The 23,765-nt window shown below is 33.3% G+C and overlaps 1 protein-coding gene across 1 annotated transcript in view; it reads right to left on the reverse strand.

Moving 5' to 3' along the window:
- The window catches only part of LOC105454951, a 50,394-nt gene extending 31,010 nt beyond the window's left edge, over positions 1-19,384 (reverse strand). The window contains exons 1-3 of the mRNA XM_011697942.1: positions 16,688-19,384; positions 9,793-9,949; positions 6,212-6,328 (exon numbers count right to left, since the gene is read on the reverse strand). Coding sequence (XP_011696244.1) covers positions 6,212-6,328; positions 9,793-9,949; positions 16,688-18,667 — 2,254 coding nt within the window. The 5' untranslated portion in view covers positions 18,668-19,384. The remainder of the gene's footprint in view (positions 1-6,211; positions 6,329-9,792; positions 9,950-16,687) is intronic.
- Positions 19,385-23,765: the final 4,381 nt, after the last annotated feature.

Here is a 23,765-nt window from a genome sequence, read left to right on the forward strand (position 1 = left end):
GTGTGTGTGTATGTGTTATGTTTCAGGGATAGTGAATAAATGGCGCGCGCGGAACGTGCGCTTTGTTTTGTATGTCTATGAGTAAAACTTATCTGAAACAATCTTGAAGTCGTCCAAGAGGAAAAGAAAAATCTTTATCAACGTCGGAACAAGAAACAACGCAGTAATAATTAATTTTACAATATATATATATATATGTATATATATATATTGTTATTACACTATTAATATTACACTATTGGTATTACACTATTATTATTACCCCAATATTACTAAAACAAATCTCAATACACATAATAACTGTCAAAATATGTAATGACAGTCGCTCAATGAAGTAAGCATAGTGAGATCGATAATTAATCAGCATCACGGAAAAGCGGCAATAAATAATTTCGAGAAATGCAGTTATCGTATTTCTTAAAATTAATAATATTGACTTAACATGCCTTTTTTTAGATAGGAGATTGGATTTTCTAAATATAATATTCATAACATTTCGGCTATGCATATAAAAATTTGACCTCGTTTTATTTTTGGTATAACTTATCGCAATAACAACTTTGTAAAAACTGTTTTTCTGATTTCGGTTTCTATATTGTCTTATTTCTATCTTACATATAGAATACAATATATACACGTCCTGAACGCACGAAAGATTAATTTGCTTTTTATAGTGACGCTTGTTTATTAACAATGCAATTTTTTGTATTCGAAGAATAATAATATTCGCAAACTAGTAACAATTGAGAGAAAACTTCATTAAAACTTCATGGTCAGCTACCTCTCGAAGAATCAGCTGAAAGCCGAAAGGTATAACGAATCGTCTCTATACTGTCTCTATACTGATCTGATTATAGACCGCGATCTGGGCCATTCCGGCTTTTCTCACTTCGAAACGTGCCTCTCGAACGCGAGCATGAGGCACTTTACGCACTACAATGTACGAAGAGAACGAGCCTCTTCGTGGAAGCGATGGAACGATCGGCATCGATCGTCAACACTTTGCCACCCCCGCACGATGGGTCCGGCGATGTCGGGTACGTATTTAGACGCGCGGAGTGCGAGCATACGGACATTGCGTATATAAATATCTTCGGTGTATCTTGTTGCACACACACGTTTAAGTAATTGACATTTCCTGATAGGTATATTTATACGTAGATGCAACTTCGTTTATCTGTGTATTTGGATTGCTAACTATTCTCCAAATAAAATTTATGAATTTAAGTTCTCATGTTTTACGTTTGAAGATTAATTCGAGAATACGATCGTGATTTTTTATGCCTTTTCTGTATCCTATTACGTGACATTGTCAGGTAATCTGTTCGTCGACTTATCAGAATTTAAAAGCTTTAATTTTTTAATAAGTATTTCTCTCACACATACACACACACACACACACACATACTAGTAATGCTTATGTTTTGTATGCAATTATTTGAGACATTATATAAAATGAAATTATAATATAAAACATTATAATTATTTTAATAATATCATACTTTAAAAATAAAAAAATTATGAAGCATCAAAATCCACTGTGTTGGCGTTCTTAATTGTTAAATAATATCGTTAGTTCAATAATATGAGAGAGAGAGAGAGAGAGAGGGAGGGAAGAGAATAAGAGAATATTCTTACTTTATACTACTTTATACAAATGTATTTGTTATTATTTTTGTTTTCATCTTTTTTATTTTTACCCTGGCTGAAGTAATATTTTTCGTAATAAATTTCTTGAATATTTTAAGATGCATTGGATTGTTAAACATTGAAAATCAATTTAATTGTGATTTCACTATTCAGCTTCAGCTTATGATTGTGTTGCAAGTCCGACATTAATTCGGCGCACAGTTTAAAAAGACTGCATAATGAATTTAGAATTTATATATGGAAATATTATTAGGCATCAAACTCCAGCCTCGACCGTAGAATGCGCTCTTAAAATTTATTTGTGATATTCATGGCACTTACGCGGTCTAGTTACTATTGTTTATATGTTTTTTTATTTTTATTATATTTATTTTTTTAAATATCATAAATTTTTAAATTTTTTATATTTATATTTATATTTATGTTATATTTATAATATATAAATAATGTAGTGTATCTTGTTTTTTATTACAGAATTTTATTAAAGTATAAGATTGAAAATATCTCTTAAAAGTGTCACCTTAAACGTCGTTTATTTCAAGGGCAAATAAATATTTATTCCGTTTTTGTACACTTAAATCAGAGATAATAAGATTTTAATTCACGGCTTATAATTTGCGCGATGTGCACAGCAGTCGTTCGAGGAGGACACACGAATGATATACATTAAAGGGAGTGAGCGACCTCGCTTTATAGACGAAGAGAGAGTCTCCCGATTGACGTCTGGTGTCCCTACGCATGGGCACTTGTACTCAACGCGCGCGGACCACAAATAAACCTGATATATGCGGAAATATGTACCGCTACCGAGCACTCTGTGACTAATTTTAGCCGGCGAAATTGTGTCTCATACCAGCCAGGCTGGCCGAAGCTAATACGCCCGTCCTTTGCCGCCTGTATATACATAGCAAGTAGATGCGTTTTTCGCTCCGATTATTGGATTGTTGAAATACCATCGTTGCAACTTATTTCAGTCTTAATTCAATCGATTAATAGTTATATATGGACAATCTGAACAACACTCTCAGAGTAGCACTCGTAATGATAAAAATAATGGTACATTATTCACTCTCTCAAACTTTCAATTTTATGCGTTCAACATTGATTTCTTTTTATATATTTTACTTACCTTTTCTATCTGTTCCTTTTAAGTGCAAACAAAGATATTGTTGTATTTATGTAAATAAAAATGATTTATATATTTATATATTTAGTTTTAAAAAAAACTTTAAAAAAACGGTCTCTTCTTTTTCGAAACATTTCTCGAAAATATATTTTATATATTATATGTATATATATATAATGCAAATATATACATATATATGTATATTAGGGTGGGACAAAAAATTTTTTTTTTAAAATCGATTAGTAATACCCCCCAAAAGTTAGCTATGGACCTCAATATAATCCTGGGTAAAATTTCATCGAAATTGATTAATAATATCTTCAGGTTGCCCCTCAATTTTAAAATTAGTAAATTTATGCATTTCTTACAAATTTTCTTTACACCAATCAATTCTCATCTCATTATTCTGTGCCTAAAAATATTAGGGACCATTATCAAAAAATCAATAGTGTTTACGAGATATTTCATATTATGTATTGAAACATGGTATAATAAAGTATAAAATATCTCGTAAAATATTGATTTTTCGATAACTTTACCTTAATACTTTTATATGCAGAATAATTAGAGAAATTGTATTATGTAAAAAAAATATAATTCTGTTAAAAAAAATTGATGTGATCTTGATCTGATCTTAACAACGCCATCTAAAATAAAATTAATGATATTTTCTTATGTACCTCCCCGAACCGTACAATTTTTATTTGAAATATTTTTCCATATCTATCATAGGTATTTTTCGAGAAATTTTAATCTATTATTTAAGAATATATTTCGGATTCGTCATTTTGAAATGTAATATACTTCTGACTTCGAATTCGTGTTCAATAACCAAAAAACAACAGGTAATACTAAACTGTATTGAAATTGAATATTTTTTCACAAATTTTGACACATCTATGAAGAAATGCATAAACTTACTAACTGCAAGGTCGAGGGGCAATCTGAAGATATTAATCAATTTCGATGAAATTTTACTCAACCATATTGAGGTATCTGAGGTATCTGAGGTATCCATAGCTAACTTTTCGGGGATATTACTAATTGATTTAAAAAAAATTTTTTTCGGCCCACCCTAATATATATAATATATATTTATTTATTTTATTGCACATTTATATAATAATAAAATCTATAGATGATGGTATAATATATCTATAACTATCAAATATATACCTGTATTCGTTTAAAATTGTATTTAGCGAATCTTTATTGGAAATGTCACGAGCAGTGCGAAAGTGCAGCACAAATAGTGCCGAAAACGTAATTGTGCATTCACAGGATGCATAATTAACTCGTTGCAATGAGACGGAATGAGAGCACAGCGAACATATTAATAGGATACACCAGACGCAATTTCAAAGAAGGCTGCAGAAAATTGCAGTTCTTTCTCGTGTAATCATTCTACCGATATGAGAATACTCAGCAAAAAAGATTATTCTGGCATGTGACCTATAAAAATCTTTAATTCATATTCCGCGAAAAGCTCTGCAGAATGAGGCGGGTATAATCTATGCTTGTCCCGCGGAGATAATTTCTCCACCGAGACTTTTACGTACTTTCTCGGAATTGTTTTTTTGATATAGTGTAATCTTCGTTGTATCTTCGATATAATAACGAGGCCGTCAGAACTAATCAGCAATTAGGAGTATTAATGATTTTTAATTACTTTTGGAACTTTTGACGAATTACTTATTTAATTATTTTCATTATTTAAACAATAATTACTAAGAGAAAAGGGTTTTATTCAATTTAGGGCGACGAATGTGTTTCTGGCGAAATGTGCTTAGCAAGTGGGTTTACTTGACTTACTTTTTATAATAACCAAACATGGAACTCGAAATAGTGGAACCCCAAACAGAACTCCTCTAAAATAGATTAGAAATTTGTCCCAAGAGTAATATTTGTCTTTGTGCCGTATAAATTAAAATATATGTATATGCCGTATACATATATACATACATATATGCGCTCAGGAATGTCGTAAACGTATCAAGTGATAGAGCACTCCCTCGAACTTCAGCGAGCGCTCTATTGCGTCTGTCTGAAAATAACTGAACTAGTTATTCTCCAAACAAATAATTGCGCCATAAATTACGTCCGTTAAATATGCGGTTTTCAATGTATTGAACAACGCACTGCGTCTTATCATTATTGATACGATCGAATAAATTTTCTTGATTTGTTTCACGCAACAATTTTGATAAATTAAAAAAAAACCACGCTCGTGTGTGAAATTAACAAACAAAAAAAGGTTAAATCAAGGTTAAAAAACGAACAAATTAAACAGAATTGGTGGTAAAAATTAAAAATTCCTTTACTAAAATAAATAAAATAATTTTTAATTTTTTCCAACCAATTCTGTTTAATTTGCTCGTTTCTTGGCCTTGATTTAATCATTTTCTGTTTGTTAATTTTGATAAATTTTAAAATTCTTACTGTATATATAAACAGAATGATTTTCACGCGTTTCAACATTTTATATTCTGTAGCGAAAATTGAGAATCATGTAAATACCTTTGCAAAGAAGAAATATATAATGTCACAAAAGGATAATATTATATTTTACGTAGAAGAAGCAAATGGAAAACCTAGAGTTAGTTAGTTTAATTATGTACAAAGATGAACAAGAAAAAGATATAAAAAATCGTAAAAAGAGGAAGCTGCTCTTGCTGTTACTTTCTTTGTCTACCTGAATGGCTAACAAGAAACTTTTCTAATCATATCGCGATAATCATTGCGTGGATTATCACTTGTTAAGTCAAAATTGCATATTTTATTATTTAGATATTATTAGTAATATAACGAATTTTAGGAATTTTATATATTAAATGTTATATTAAATTTATTCGTGCCAATTATAAAAATTATTTAACTCGTTCGTAACTTGTTTTAACATGTTGTAAACAACAAATTGAAATTGATCGAATAATAAAAATTGACGAAATTAGAATCGATTTGTCTAATTGATGTAAATATAATCCTTACAGAATTATCACCGATTAAACTTACAATTAGTGTCAGCCAGAGTTATATAAAAGAATTATTCTAACTTTAGATGTTCCAGTTATTTCCTTTGTACGTCATAAATATTAAGATTCTCATTGAGATGGTTAGGTAAGCTCGTTGACCGGGCACGACGTTTCATTGAACCCACGCGTTTGCTCCCAACGTGACCTGATGACCGCGATTCTTTATCTTTACGATATTATCTTATAAATAAATTGCACACAAGTCTCGAATGACATCTGTGGAATTTATAACTCGTTCCGTTCGGCGAAGGGACCTTTAATTGAAAGAGACAAATACAGCCGGCGATATGAATAAGCGTTACCATTTATTCTCGATCTTTGATGATCGTTTTTCAATGCGATAAAAGTGCTGCGCCCGTAGCTGGCGACACGGATAATAAAGAATTGGCCCTTTGTACCTTACCTTTTTCCTTCTCATCCTTCCCTTTGTTGTCGAAGAAGCCCGTAGTGAGAGCCTTCCTCTTTAGCAAGTACGCCCGTCTCTTTGGTTTCGTGGTCACTGCCCCGGTGCCGAGCGATTCTGAAAGGAAACAGAGAGAGCGACCTGACAAATTTCGTATTCCGAGACACACCTCGTTTACATTTTATGCGGTGCACATCTTATGCAATCCGTTTGTAAAATTAGAGCATCGTCTGTTTTCATTGTGGCGGAATAATTCATAAAAAAGCGGCTGTTTTAACGGAAATCCTTGCTAAAAGTAGTACATAATTTAATAAATATTATCTTGAAATATAAGAAAAAAAGTGAAGTAAAGAAAAAAAATTTTAAGATAACATAAATAATATAGCTGCAACGATTTAGCCTTGTTATTTTTATATAAAAAATAAGTTCTAGTTAAATATTTTTAACAATTTATTCAATAATAGATGTAACGGCTTTCCATCAATACATGCCAACCGTATGGGACTTTTGCTCGACACATTCACACGTAAATAGTTTAATGTCATGCTAATAACCATAGAAAACCCCATTATTTGACAGGAAGATCATCCAACATTTTTTTGGTATGAATTTTTAATCCGAAGACATGAATCTGCACTTGACAACTGCGTTTTATTTTAAATTTTATAATAATTGACTTTGTTTTTAATATTTATACCATGTAATTAACATAACATAAATATATACACACAAGTTTTATTAGTTGCATTGCATTAGGTTTAAGTTTCAGCGATTGAGAAAAACCTAGTGAGGTTGAAACTGGTATCGCGAAATTGCTATTGAGTAAATAAAGAATTTAACATCTGATAAATTTGTATTCGTCTTTGGCCCGTTTTTATTTATATTGTTATTACCAGGTCGAGCTGCATTTTTTATTATTTATAAATAATATTCCTATGCTTTTATATAAGCTGATATGAGGATTAACATAATATAACATCCACATAATTACGAGTAAGAGCAGGAGTTTCGAAGGGATCCAACTTTACGAAAGTTGATTTTAGCTGACGGCATAATATTATATATACGCACGGTATATGTAGTATGTGCAGTGCATACAGTATATGCAGTATATGTAGTACATCTTTTATGAAATCCGAAATGAATTTTGCTTCTTGTTTTTTGACACAATAGTTTTCGTATTATGATTAATATTACGCTTCTAGTTTAGAAATGCATCTTTCATCACACGAACATATTTGCACAACTTCTCTTTTATTGCTTCGTCGATGTTATAGAATTGTATACTGGTGACGGTGATTTGATTTCATCATAAAACTGCGCTTGGATAATAATGTTTTCACCAGAAAATATTTATTTTGTTAGTAATAATTAATGTTTTACAATTTTAAAGTCAATATATAATTAAAGCTATATGTATTATGATATTAGCAAAAAGTAAAAAAAAATTTTTTTTAAATAGCGAATATGAAAGTTAACTTTAATTATTTAATTATAACAAATGATGAGTTTAAGTAAATATTTATTATATTGATTATTTCAGAAGGTTATCATGGAGGTTACATATAATATTTTTCATCAGAAATAAAAAATAGAATCATGATTTTAGTGAGTTCAATCAAGGACGATTTATCGTAGTAAAGATTCATTACATCTCTATATCTTAATTCAATCTCTATTTCTATCATCTCGTGCAGTTATAGTCATTCTATATTGTGATACAATGACAAAGCTTTAATTACATTCGGGTTCTCTCGTTTGTGTGTTATCATGAATAAGGCTCAAAGAGGCGACATCGGAATTCAAGTGATTACTACTTCACTGTGGGCGAGCACTCGCCGGTCATAAACATGTCAATCATTTGGAGTTCAAACGAGACAGCCGAATAGTGCCACGTCTTTCGCGATAGACCTCGAAGTAATGTCTTACAATTAGATACACGTACGGAAATAGATTGCTAACCTTATTATTACTTCTTAAAAGAAGACAATCAATCAAAGATTAAGTTCTTAAAAGAAATAAAAGTTGCCGCAACGTAAAAATCAACTAATCCCAAATCACCTGATTAAAGAAATAAATAAAAAAATTTTTTTTTACATTTTTCAAAAATATGAATTATTTTATGTGCACCTTTAAGTTAAGATGAAAGAATTTATTTAGATACGTAACAATTTTTCAAACTTTTAATAAGAAAAATTGTCTTGGACATAAAAATATGAGGAAATGTAGTAGCTAAAAAAATTTATATAACGTTGGAAGCATTGAATTCACTGAAAGAAGAAAATTTCACATCACGGATAACTTACATCGTACACGGGGGCGTTGACGAGAAAGCATAAGGATTCGATTCTATAGGACATACAAAAGCATCCGAGAAATTCATGACTCTCATCGCTGTTTGTTAAATAAAAGCTAGCGGGGGCCGCGCGCTTAAATACGCTAGGAATTTCGTTGGACGTAGTTTCCTCTTTTCTTTCGCCTTCGTTCCGGAACAACTATATTCCACGGGTTAACGCAGCGTGCAATGCGGCATGCAGATGGCCTTAATAGAATTGCATCTGCTGGAAGAATTCCTTTCGATTTGAGCGAGGAACGACGGAACGCGGATATGGAATGTTCAAGAAGATTGTGTGGAGATTATTTGATAATAGTGGCAATTAAAAAACATACAGCCTTGACCTTAAATGTAAAGCACCTTCTAAACATTGGCATAACGCTCTATAGCTAATAAAAAATAAATTTAAAAAAAGTTTTATTAGAAAATAATATTTACTTTTACAGGATTAGGTAGTGCCTAGTTAAAAAGATAAAAGTTAAGTTAAAAAGTTAAACAGTTAAATAATTTTAACTTAACTTAGTTACATTTTAGATTCTTAACTTTTAACTTAATTTAGTTACATTTTATCGGTAATTATATTAATTTTTTTATCTAACTTTCTTGAAGTCACCCTTTAATGTATCTTTTGTAAATCCAAAATAAAATACATATCTACGTTGATATCTTCAAACTCAAATTTCAGAATGCACATTAAGGCAATTGTTATAATATAATATAGTCTGGCCGTGAAAAGAAATTACCTTCTACATATTAAATCATGTTGGAAGAAGTCCTTCGAAATCGGTCCTCTTTCCGCGGCTCGACGGGAATAAGTATAACACATTTTATTTAGAAACTTTATTTAGAAACCTTAAAATTATGAAATGAAAAAAATTTTACTTTTAACTTTTCAATTATCTTTTTTTAATAACTTAACTTTTAATTCAATTAATTTTATTATGGATTAACTTGTATTTTAACTAAGTTAAAGTTTTAAGACTGGTAACTTTAATTTAACTTATTGTTAGTGAAAAGAAATATTAACTTACCCAACCCTGCAATTTTAATATTTTGTTAGCCCTTCTTTGACTTTTATTATCGCCTTCTCCAGAGAAATGCAATAAATAGAGGGTGCTTTATAATTGCAGCCAAGGCTGTATATAATACAAATGTTATCGTCTTAGTTTTTTTTTGTAAAAAAAGCTCCGTATAACACACAATGAAATTCTTATTAAGCTCTTTTGATTTTAAATTGGCTACTTACCGCTCGGCGGTCTAATATGTACACCCAGATTAAGAGCTTGAAGCTTCGCCACGGCTACCTTGCAGAGCACTTTCCTCTCGACATCGGATAGCGATCGCAGCAATGTGTCTTGTAGAGTTACACGCCGACTCCCTGTGCCTGCCCACGTACATTTTCCCTGCAATGAAGAAAAAAACTGTTGCATTCTCTATATAGTCAACTTTAGGCTTACCGGCTATTATAAATTGTAGGTACTTCAAACAGATCTCGAACGAATTTTTCTAGCGCGTTATCGCGACCGGGGAATAGTGTATAACGTATAAATCACGAGTTAAGTGCAGAATGTCTTATCGTCGCGGCAGGATTTGTGAATAAAATTTAATTCCGACGTCTTGACGTGCTCCTCGTTATCATGCAACGATTATTCAAATTAATCTTATCATGTAAATCCGCGAAATTAAAATTTATGGACTCGCCACGAGATAGATCGTCGCACCTAAGTTCCGTAATTTGTTAGTCACCTTTAGTTTATTCGCTTTAGCTCGATATAATCCTTGGGCGAATTTAGAACATATCAGAATATCACAATATATCCCTCATTGTTAATAATTAATAATTATGTCTGTAGATATGTCTCATAAAATTTTCATGATAGATCAGCAGTGATTCTCGTACACTCGAGAGCTACAAAGGTACGCAGGTAATGTCAAAGAAATGTAAAATATAAGGAGGAGATGCAATATGACAGATTATAACGTACATTTTCCTTCTGCTTCACAGATAAGGTCTAATTAATCTTGCAAGAGACAAAATTGTCTGAATGTTTCGCTTGTATTTTCGAGATAACACGCTGCGGCAGGATCGAGCCAAGTTTATTAAAGTTTGTGCAAAAATTTAACTGTAAACAATTATATCTATGTGCTTTCAATTAATATAATAATGATACTCGAATTAAATATTTACATTCCAATTTTAATACTATAAATAGAAGAGTATAATATACTTTTATTCAATAGTCATACATACCACATAACATATAAGCGATAATACAATTAATTATATCAAAATATTGCAGAGGAATAATTCTTATCGGTTCCTTAGTTATTTTTACCACGGAAATAATTATCAATCGCGAACTACAAAGGGATTAAATTATATTATTGGATTAGTTTTTGACAACTAATGCAGAGAACAAAATTCCATTGTTAAACATTGGTTTTTGCTTCCATTCGCGACTTACAGAGCAAATATATTTTTTATATTTTTTTAAATTTATATTTTCATTATATTTTCTACATATTTGTAAACCGTACTTCTTGTACATCAAGAAAGCAAAGGAAAGAAGGAGTAATGGTTATTATTTTCACTGACAAGCAACCTTGTTAGTGTATTCTTTTTTAAAGGAGTACAGGAATGCAACATATATCAAGCTCCATGCGTTCATATATTTGTAGTGTATTACAAGCTGTGAAAAGAAGAAATAAATAGATGGCAAGCTGAGATCAAGCTTGGCTGGAAAAATTCAAGAAGATCTTTCTAGTTAATTGTTAAAATTTGTTTGCAATCTTTTCAATACGCAAGTTTAACTTAAATACAAAATCTATTTCGATAAACGTCAGTTTAAATCAAATGTTTGATCGTTATTTACGTTACAATAAATATATTTAATGCAATATTAATACATTATTTATATGTAATAATTAATAACAATTTTGCAATCGAGAAGATAGATAGAATTTAGTTTCATATTTTAAATGTGATCAATTTCATTTTTGTTTAAATGCTCTGTTGTGAGTAGAGAAGATACACAATCTTTATTTTAATTATTTTGCAATATATCAACTTTCCTTTTCAAAATGCTTAAAATATTAAAGCGGAATGAAATAACAAGCAAATAATTCTTGATAAATAAATAATGCTAAATTATAAGCGAGAACAACACAAGTGTGAGAGAATATAAAAGAAATGAATTGCAAAGTTGTGTACACTGTATATAATATAGCGTCGGCGGCATGGTTTATCCCATGGAGTAATAGATGCCATCACACCTTATACTATCCCGTTGCAATCTAACAAATGAAATTGCGAGACGGGGGTATAGGACGTAACGACATTGCGGAGTAAGAGCCAACCAATGTGCGATGAAATAAAACTGCGGCAATGAAGATCAGCGATATGCTTACAAGTTTCATCAGCATCGAATTTCAGACATTTTCCACCTGTTAAGTTACTATTTATTTCACTGACGTCATCGTAGTTGTACGCAAAATGGAAATAGCCGAGGTGTGCTTTATCACGATTAGCGTTACTGAGAACATGTTGATACGCGTGGGTAGATAACGCATACAATTATTTCATATATAAACATGATGATTTTCACTTTTTTCTATTTAACAATGTAATACAATACGATACAAACTTTCAGATAAATACTGATGGAAATGAATAAAATAAATATACTATTTTATAAAACTTGATTTATAGCGTCCTCATACCTTTATAAATTTTACATTAAATTTTTTTTCTAAAAACCTTTAATTATATTATAGGTACTGTTATATATATTATATTGTTGTTAGTAATTAATAGTTAATTAGAAATTTGCTGCTATTGTTCAGAATAAGTTGTTATTTTTTATTAATGTATTTGATGGCCTCCAACACAAGAGTACATAGAAGTTAATAGAATAATACGAAAAGGAGATTGGAAAAATTCGTGATCCGCTTGTTAATCATGCGGAGAAAATTGTTGCTAGTCGCCTCTTGTATATTCCAAAGGTTTGCCGCCGACTACGAAGAACCTCGAATGGGACACGTGGGAATTAAATTCGAGGAAAGATGTGCTCGGAGCGCGAGAGAAGATCAGGTGAAGCCGCGACATAAAGACAGAGGGATCAATACACGATCCCTTCTACGCAAATGCGAGTGACCTAATTTTGGACAGTATCAATTTAATTTCGCTGACACGTTGTCGACCCTTGTCAGATTGAAATACTTTCACGTTTTACCTTTCATTCGGCCACAAGAAATATTGAACAATGTCTATTACAATAAAATTTATTCATAATAACATTATTATTTTATAAGTAGAATTATTTACACAAAATTCTAACGACAAGTAAATTTTATATAAAAAGCAATATTTCGTGTTTATAATTAAAGTAATCTTTTTAAGCGAAAGTTTTCAAGACACAAATAATTTTTGAGCTGTACAATCAAAAAAGAAGGAATTTTAGAAATAAAAAATTATATTTTTGGCATGCAAATAATAAAATCTTATTTTTTGGCCAATTTGTATTACAAACTATTTGCAGATTTTACTTTAATAAAAAACTATAGACAATATGAAATATGTAACTTTAAAGTTATATATATATATATATATATATATATACATACACTTCTCAACAAAATTAAAGCGTCACTTACTTTACCCTCCAAAAATAAGCAAAATTCAAGAGAGTGTAACTTCGTCAAAAATGATCGTATCGAGATGTTCAAAAAAGCATTTTACAACTTGAAATCTCTACTTTCCAAATCGGTACTTTAGAAAATGATCCTACTGATCTTTCATGGAATTACACGGATAGAAAAGGAGACTCGACGAATCTCAAAATTTTTTACAAACTTTGACAAGTTCCATGGCGCGAATTAAAAATTGCATGCAAATGCAGTTTACAGCTTTCGAAAGAGTGAATCTTTACCTTTAATTTGCTTTTTTGTTGAGCGTTGTACAATTTTTTTTCACCGAGTTATTCAATATTAAAGTAAAAATGGTCCTTTTTGCTTCAATTTGGAAAGTAGAGATTTCAAGCTGTAAAATGCTTTTTTGATCATCTCGATACGATCATTTCTGACGAAGTAACACTCTTGAATTTTGCCTATTTTTGGGGTAGAGTAAGTGATGCTTTAATTTTGTTGAGAAGTGTATATGTATGTATGTATATATACATAGAAATTAAACAAAATTTAATCTTCAATAAGTAAAAAAAATAAAACCATTTTTAAACTAGAGATATGTTTTATACAAATATGTATCTACCAATAACATTTTTCATAAGATATAAAAATAATATAAAGATATAAAGATATAAAAATAATACTTATGAATTGTTAGATATTTCTAAATTTTACAGATATATTTTTATATATCCGTAGTCTGGAAACATTTAACTATTCATTATGTCAGATATTTAATAATATTAATTATAAGTAGAAATTAATTTTGACTACAAACGTCAATATTGAACGAGATAATTTGGTGGCCAAATTGCAAGTAAATTCAATTTTCTATGTTGCAAGAGACGATTTCTCTTTTCCCTTTGCGATTCCGCGATCTATTATTCGTCGGAATAACGGAGAAACACCACGTGAGAATAGCATGGAGGCGCCGGTGGACGGTGGTAGTAGACTTTGATTTTAGTGTGTGAATATATCCAAGTAGTAGTAGCAGCAGGGTTAAGTATAGTTTATACACACCGCCACATGCGCGCGCGCGCGCGCGCACGCGTTGGCTGACTATTTCTGGCGGCGCCAGCAAAATTCCGAGGCCCTAAATTGGTTATCGCGCTTACCGCTTAACGAGAATGTCTGCCACAAGGTCGATCTCTTTTTCTTCTCTCACATTTTCTCCTTTTGCATCCCTCATGTGCTTAAACACTTTAAAGGATAAGGAAGTATCAAAGGGAAAGCAAAAGAATCGTAAATTGCACGATTATCAAATATAGGATACATATATACATATACATACATACATATATATATATATAAAATATATCAATGGCTTTTGCCATAATAAAAGAAAATATATTCTGTAAATAAACTTTAAAAAAAATTTAAAAATATATAATTGGAATTATTTCAATCATTTATCTAAAAATAAAGCCAAATAATATGAATATTGAAGATATTCTTAAATTAAAAAAATATATATATTCTGTAAATTATAAACTTTGAAAAACAATGTTAAGTATAGAATTTAAACTATTTCAACTATTTATAAAAATAAAGCCAAATAATATAAATTTTGAAAAGATATCCTTAAATTTATATCGAGACGTTTATAAAATATTTAAATTATAAATGATAACATGGGGACACTTTTTTGAAGACCCGTTAAGAGCAAATGCGGGAAGGAATATTAAATGTACGTTTTAGAAATTTTCTTTCTTTCATATTAAATGTTACCGTTATTCACATGAGAAATGTAATAATAGGTTGTTTTCTTTTGTAAAAACATATTTTTACAAAACTAAGTATAATACTTATATTGTGAACAAATGGAAAGAGAAAGAGAGAGAAGAAGGAGGTTAGGACGGGCATTGCGCGCGATATTACTTATCACGTTTATAAAGGACACTTAGCACATTGTGTAATAACTATAAATAATTTGTCATATATAGCGAAATTAATTTGCAAGAATAACTTTCTCCAAAAATAGTGTAGTTACCAATTGCCAATTTCGACAAACACCCTTATAATTCAGAATCTTGTTCGTGCTCTTTCAAAAGATATTCCTGCTTCGCACGGTATGTATGGATACCACCGCCAAAAGTTGCACTTACGAAAATACGGGTCTATGCCAAATTCATGATATCTACTGTTCGTTTTTATTAAGCTTTTTGCTAATCTCGCCGAGACGCCAAAGAATGTGTTCGCTATAGCTCATTGGAAAATTCACGAGATACATCTAATATAATTTCCAGAAGACGCAGTTCATTTCTCAGCTCACTCAGCTGTCGCATTTTATCGCAAATGACAAGGAAAGCCATCTATACACAATTCTACGTCCACAAATGTAACTACTATTATTCAATAACGACAGAATTACACGAAGGAGTTAACGATTTTAACAACTTTACCCAAATAATCATTATGGAAAAATACTATTGGATTAGTGAAAACACTTTTAATTGAAACGGATAGTGTATTGGATACAATATTGAATGGTTTTTCACTAGAATGTTTATCCAGTTATTTTTAATCGGTTTTTTACGAATATTTTTCCATGAGAGAAACTATTTTTCTTTAGTATTTATTTTAGTTAAAACAGTTTTTGACACATACACACACACACACACACACACACACATTTACACACACGCACGCGCGTACATGCGTATATTTCTTCAGTGTTCTGCTTATCTTCAAACAAATATTAAAATTTCAAATATCTTCATTTCGGAGAAAGATCAGACATTGAATATTTTTAAACAAATATTAAAAACCGGACATTTTCATCCTCCATGGATAGAAGAAGTTAAAAAATTGAAATCAATTTAAATTTTGAGTCTCAAAATTTAAACTGATTTTGAATCTCAAAATACCAATTTTCAATAGTTTATAAATAAGAAAACATATATCTTTCTTACATCACATTTCATTGTTATAATTATACATAAAGACCGTTATATAAAAAAAAACAATTATACATAAAGATTTTTATGAAAATATCGAATTTCAATTTTTGAAGTTGTTTTAAAATAAAAACATGCAGCTATATTAAGGTCTCATTAATAAAAAAGTTTGAAAATGTATTAGAAAAAATGTTCTGTTTTATGAATCAAAATTTTGGTTGAAATGTACAGAACAAAACTGTTTTATAGCTGGTATAAAAAAATATTTTTGTCATTTAAAATTATTCTGTTTAATTGGAGTGTTTTTTGACAGCAATCATATTTTGTTTTATATAATTTTAGTTGTTTCTGTGAAATTTTCACCAAAATTTTGATTCATAGAACAAAACATTTTTCCTAGTAGTGTATAGTCAATTATTACAAATCAAGTTAATCTCTCAAGAATTTCGAAACTTGTTTAAATAAAAATTTATAAAAAAACGCAAAGTTTCAATGTAAACTTCTTTACAATATTTCTGTGATAATCACATCAAGTAGTAGTGCACACGAAAAAAGACTCACCTGAGGCGTCCACACAGACGGCTGATGCGATGCTCTCGATGTGCTCTTGCTCCTGGACCGCCAAATCTTCTTTGCCACCAGCCGGCTGCCGTGATGCACCACGCTACTCGAGGACTTGCTCTTCTGCATCGCTGTGCCACCTGCGGAATTGGCGGACGATGACGTGAGTGCCGGCGAACCGGGTGCCGAATGCGGCTTATCTTTATGCGTGTTGGAACCATGCAGGAGATGGGACAGGAAGGATTGATGGTGATGAGGATGCTTAACGGGGGTGGAAATCTCCTCGGAACCGAGGCCGGCGTCGATGCTGCTTCTGGAACTGGCGTTCCTGCTGACTGGCGGGGACGTCGTCGTGTCAGCGTCCGATAAATTCTCGGACGGGATCTCGCCGGGACTGAAAGAGGACATCTCGCGATAATGCACCACCCAATTATCCTCCGTCTGGCAGCCTTTGTTATTGCCGTCGTCGTCGCCAGGCTTGGTAATCTCACCCTTGGCTTTGATGTTGCGTAAATTCCGATCATAATTGACCCTCTTAAATCGATCGATTTTGTCCGAGTCCATAGACTTTTTCCGCGCCATCCGCAGATACCGCTTGATAGTATCGCCCACGGACGGCGATACGTCATCGTTGTCGACACTACTGCGTCTTCGTCCGCTGGACTTATGTAACATCTGCTCTTTTTGCGAGGACTCTTCTTTCTCCTTCTCCAACAGACACATGTCGAGGACACCTTGAGAAATCGGGTCGGTTTGCACGCCATTATCGAGAAAGCTTCGGTCGGTGCTAGGTCCCTGGACAGCGATTAGAGGTGGTGAGATCGGGTCCCTTCTGGCTGACCGATTACTAGATTCTTTGGTAGCTGCTCTATTTCTCTCGTGAACCCACCATCGAGCGGACGGCGAGGTATATGCACCGGTCGCTCGGGGTCCCCTGAAGCCTCTGGTACACCTCAGATCGAAATAAAGTTTTTCGAGGAGCTTTCGATCTGTCAAGATATTGGATATAACGTGCTCCCGGGAAGATGATTTGCTATAGTAACGACTCAATGTCTCTAATAGTGATTTATGAACGTAATCGCCCTGGTATGGCAACATGGATGCCGGAACCACGTCTTTCCCGCTACGAGTACTTTGACTAAAGGAAACCTTTTCACGTTTAGCCTGAGCAACAATCGTATTTAGATGCTGTTCCAGCTTGTCTATCAAACTACGATAGTCGAAGGGCTCTTTCCCTTCCATCTGTTCGACTGTCCCTTGTGACTTGATAGCCATCCTCGCCGGATTGGCCGCGGTGTCACCCTGCATGTTCAGGTACTTCTGTAGCATATCGGCCAATTCCTTGGCCTCGATGTCCTCCTGAGGTGTCCTGCGACGCGCTACCGGACTCGGTGGCGAGCTGCCATCGTCGCCATCGCCGTCGCCATCACCGCCACCACCGCTGCCGCCGCCACCGCCGCCGTCGCTACTACCATCGCCACCGCCGCTGTTGCTACCGCCTGACGTCAGCAGCCACTCTCTCTTTGCCTTTGCCAGATCAAATTTGCCAGACGTGGTCGCGCAAAGGACGAAGCTCTGTGGCGAGCTCCGGGCGTCATCGGCCTCGTCGGCTGAGCTAGCCTGGGTTCGACAACTGCCGCCTTTGATCTGTTTACGACGCCGCTGGGCACGAATGCCCAGACTACCAGGATACGAGGCCTTTCTCCAAAGCAGGAAACGCGGTTCTTTCTGGCATACCTCTTGAAAATATTGCTCAATCTTTGGTATGTCCTCTGGGCGATTATGGGTGCCGTCAGGGATGAGACGACGTCCGGCATCGGCCATGTATCGCCATGTCTTTCTGGTGAGCAGCCATCGTTCCTTGACGGGCTTGCCGGACCGTTTGGTTCTGCGATCTTTGGACGTGGGCGGTGTCCCGCGTATCGAGTCCGCGCTGTCGCGACGTGAGCGTCTCCTGCCTCCACCAGGACGCTCTGCCATCGTCGCGTCCTTGTCCTGCCTCGCCACGCGAACCACCTTCGCGGAATTGTGTCTTTCCGGTCTGTTGAGCACAATAGGGAAGGTTTGCGGACAGCCGTCCACCACCACCCCGTAAAACAGTCACTCTACCATGCCAATTGGGAATATAAGCGCGTCTCCTTTTCTCTTCTCACTTGCGACGATTCATCACATCACCTTTGACTGGAGGACACATCGAGCGAAGTAAATACGCTTCGCACAGAGCAAACATAAGGCACTTTATTTGAACACTTTCACCAAGAGAAATATATCGTTAGACAGGGATCGATCAAAGATAAGACGATGACGCGGTTCTTTCCTGGACGATAATAATTCCGCTGCTATACGAGAGCGGCAATTAGATGATCACATGCCACGCGCGATTATGGTTTCAACGAGAGAAATTCGGACTAACGAAATGCTGCTTATTCCTAATCCTTTTGCGATCAAACGGCAACTTCCACGATCAGTAGTGGCTATCTAAAAAGCTTTGACACTAATCAATCTCGTAGAAAGTAAAAATTAAAAAGACACTCGATACGAGAATTTCTTCATTGTTGTGCGGCTTACGAAACTATCTCTCTCCAAGTAATGAAGTCTTAAGAGAGACAGTGTAAAAGATGGCACGTGTAAAACAATATGACACGTCTCGACGTTCGTTTGAGGACGTCGAAATCACAAACGTTACAAGTTGCCCGTATGAGCCGGCAAGGTGGAAGCTAAGATACGCGACTACTGCTCCTCAAGGCGTCGCGACGCTCGTGGACGCTCCGTGTCTAAAAGCGTCTTTGCCCCTTCTCTCCCTTTCCATCTCGTTCGCGTGCGGAAACTCGAGCGAACAAGCAGCGGGCGTAAGAGAGGATGGACGCTGCAGAGACGACGCTGCGATGGACCAGACCGAGGAAGAGATATAGAGATATAGAGGTTCATGCTGTGGCCTCTCTCTACCTGGACCTGTCGCAGACTAACCGGAGGTACAACGTCGACAACGCGACGTTACGTCGTCATGCTTTGCCAAATACCAGTACATCGCTTTCTGGCGGCATACCATCCACGGCTACTGGGTGTCTCTCGATGAAACAATGTCAGTTTTGGTGAAATTGTGACAGTATATCTCGCTCGACTCTTTGTTATCATACTATCGAATAAGAATATGACATGTCGAATTACAGAAGGAATCAATGTTTACGACACACTAAATTGAAACTGAAAAACTGATTGAAACTAAATTGAAACGATAACCACGGCAAATAATTATCATTTTTATGAATCTTGCAAAATCAAAAGAAGAGAAACTAAGAAAAGATTCTGCATATTTTAGTCACGAATTTTATCTGATTGCAATTGCGGATATACAACGAGCAATTTATTATAAAAGAAATCACTTTTAGTAGTGATAAGTTATAAGTGATTCTAAATTATATGGATTAAGTCATGGGAATTAAGTCTGTTAAACAATTCAAGCTCAGTAATAAAAAGTCAGTAATAAAAAAAGAGTTTCATTAAACAATTACTGACTTCGAGAGCGCCTTTCTGCGGCCACGGCTGGACCTTAGATGCTCAACGAATTCTATGTGAATTTTCTTATTAATTCCATGTACAGCTGTTAAACTGCGCGCCGATTAAATGTTCGGATTTGTAATGCAAAGCTGAGGCTGGAATAGAGATATCATATTGATCTTCCTAATCAATCGATACTTATAAGCATTTTAAAATACTGAAAAGAACTTATTGCCAAAATTTATTTATTTATTTTTAGATATTTTTCGTAATAAGTTCTTTTCAGTATTTTAAGATGCTTATAAGCATATATCGATTGATTAGGAAGATCAATATATGATATCTTTATTCCAGCCTCAGCTAATTGCGTTACAAGTCCGAACATTTAATTGGCGCGCAGTTTAACGGCTGTACTACATGGAATGAAGAAAATTCATATAGAATTCGTTAGGCATCTAAGATCTAGTCGTAACCGCGAAAAAACGCTCTTGAAGTCAGTTGTGTTATTTACTTGGGCGATCTTATTCAAATTATAATTATTATTTTCATTAAAGTTCAAGCTTACATATACATATAAAAAGAAATTTTCAAAATAATAGGATATCAATAAATATATGTATGTACATATATCAAGACATTGGACAATATTAGAGATGATTGAAGAATCTTCGAATGATTTAGAGGTTTATTGTTTCGTGTTGTGTATATTTCCACTTGAAGTGCAGTTCTGTATTAACAATAAGTGAGATCCACATCACCGCGGCGCGCCGTTGTATGCAGTACGAAAAACGAAGTCCATAATTATACGATTCCTTATATGAGTTTATAACTTTCCACACAAAACAAAGTTTCACAATGTATGTATGTCATGTATGCAGCATGGAAAATGTGCGCAACACGATCTTGTGTGCGATGCATTGTGAGCAGTACGTTCGTGTGTGCAGTGTGCTGTGTGTATATAATAAAATTGTGTGTATAGTCACTGGCTAAAAGGTTACAACACTTTTTTTATAATTATTTTCGGAACACGGTCTGTTCACCGAGCGATTGGTTCCTACCAACGGATCTAATCAATTATGTTCAACCGGTCCACAAGCAAAATTGCATTCCATCGAAATAAAAAGTGTTGCAACCTTTTAGCCGGTGACTATACAATGCAAAACGAAACATATATAGGCGTAAATATATAGTAATTTTGATTGTAAATAAACTGTGAAATTAATAACTTGAATATAATAATGCATTGATATACTGTTTGCAAAAAATGAGCTCAATTAAATTGTCAATTACGTCAATGTGGTCTTCCATATATCACAGAGTTAAAAAAGAAATCAGTAATATGTCATCAAAATAAGTTCATTTTCAGATGCAAAAAGAATTCTAAAATTTTTCTAAAAATTCTGAAAATGAACTCAGAATTGACAGAATTTATGACATACAACTGAATATGCGAATAGAATAATATAAAAATAGAAAAATATTATATTTCTTGTGTCATGAATCATGCCAAAATAGTTGACAGTGTTTGAAATTTTCTATATGTAGATAGTCAGAATGTATGTATAAGTGGAAAAACGACAAATATAACATGCGTAATTTTATTATTATTAATATTAATTATCAGATGTAAATAATTCTTTATATAAATCTGATTTCTCTCTCAAATATTTAAATGTAAATGACAAATTGAAGTGAATAGGAGTAGTCAATATCTCTATTTCGCTGATTCTTATAGCAACGGCGTCTTTAACGCTTTAATGCGAAGACCACCCACTATAATCAAGAGACGTGTTGAACGAATTTTGATAATATTTACAAAACGTATTAGAATAAAACGTCTATATCACAGCGCCACGTGGACGAATTTCCGGGAAATAAGGTTCATAACACGATCCATGTATGATTAACTCGCGTTAATTAATAAGATTAATACAGTACGAGGGATATACCGATCTTCTCATATGATATTTCAAACATTGTTACACACGAGGATTTTATATTAAGTGGATTATCGCGTAACGAAGGATCGTATAAATATAATGGATGGATTAGTTCTTGTTTTCAAAATATATCATTTATTCACGTGTATAAATGTAATGTGCGATATTTTAATCATTTATATATAAACAAACATTATTATTTTTAGAAATTCTAGGACTATGAAAGCTCAAAAGCTCATCAAGTAAACTTGCCTAATGAGAAAACTGCAGTACATATGTATGTAGCATTTGAAGCTCATGTCAGTATAGGTCAGAGCGAACAGAATTATCTAACATCTTTTTCGAAATTCTTTTTGTATCTGGTAATAAGGTACAGCGATAAAAATCGTAATAGGGCCTGATATTTTAGAGAATGTATTTTTTGCCCCTGTGACTATTTCAGAACTCATTTTATGGTACGGATTGGACCACGTGCTGCCGATACGGCGATCGTAAATCAAAAGTTAAGTTAACTGAGACCTGTTGGCTATTGGACTCTTAATTCTTATTTCTTTTCTTTCTAAAAAAATTGATGTTTGAACTTTGATTTATCGTATGTATTTTTATCTGCTGCTATACTGCTGCCAATACAAAGTGTTGATATAAAAAATTATAAAGCAATTATAATCGTACAACCTCCTTAACTATATTTACTTTTTATATCAATAATCTTTATTTAAAAAAAAAATAACAATTATTTATCTTCACTTTCTCTAAAATTCATTTAGATAAATAATTTTTTCGATTTGTTATTTTAAACTATAATACAAAAAATTAAATAAATATTATATTAAATAAATATCTTTTTAATTATAGGTATTTCATGTATCTAAATGTATTATATACATGTTTCTTTATTTAAAATTGTTCTCATTGTATATTTATCATTTAATTTACATTATAAACATACTTATAACTAAATATGATCAAATAAAAAAGAAATTTTCAAAACTTTTTTGTCTTTATCTTTATTAGATAACAATATATTGTAAGACAGCTAGTATTATTTCCATATTCCTTTGCGCGAATCTTCGCGCAAATTTCACTATGTCGATCGTGATAACAAGTTTCAACGCGTTCGCACGAGTTCAGATAAGATCCGCCTGGCAGACACTTCGGCGTCTCGACGAGTGATGCGAACGTAAACTCTAAAGATAGAACGACTTGTGTCGTTCCTCCATCTCGTTTCCTCCCTCACTGATTTATTACCGTTTTTCTGCACAATTTTGCTTATTTTTTCCTCGTTTTCAGAAACATTCAGCCCGCTCGGCTCTCACCTTTAGATTTATAACGTTTTTCACGTTGATCCTCGAAATTTGAGATGTAAAACGTTTTATATATACAGGGTGTCTCATAATAGATGTATCACCGTTCATGGGTAGGTAGAACGGACTAAACTGAATCGAAAAGTCCTCTACCATTTTGCAAAATTCGCAATCGTAAACCAGACATTCATTTTTGAAGATTGACGAATAAACGCGTATTCATCCGGCCCACCGCTGAATGCAAGTGTGTGGCAAGATAAGTAGATTAAACTGAACAAAAAGTCCTCTATTATTTTGTAAAATTCGCATTTATTAACGAGATATTAAGTTTATTCG

Source organism: Wasmannia auropunctata, unplaced genomic scaffold (assembly GCF_000956235.1).
Source record: "Wasmannia auropunctata unplaced genomic scaffold, wasmannia.A_1.0 LD335968.1, whole genome shotgun sequence".
Lineage (NCBI taxonomy): Eukaryota > Metazoa > Arthropoda > Insecta > Hymenoptera > Formicidae > Wasmannia > Wasmannia auropunctata.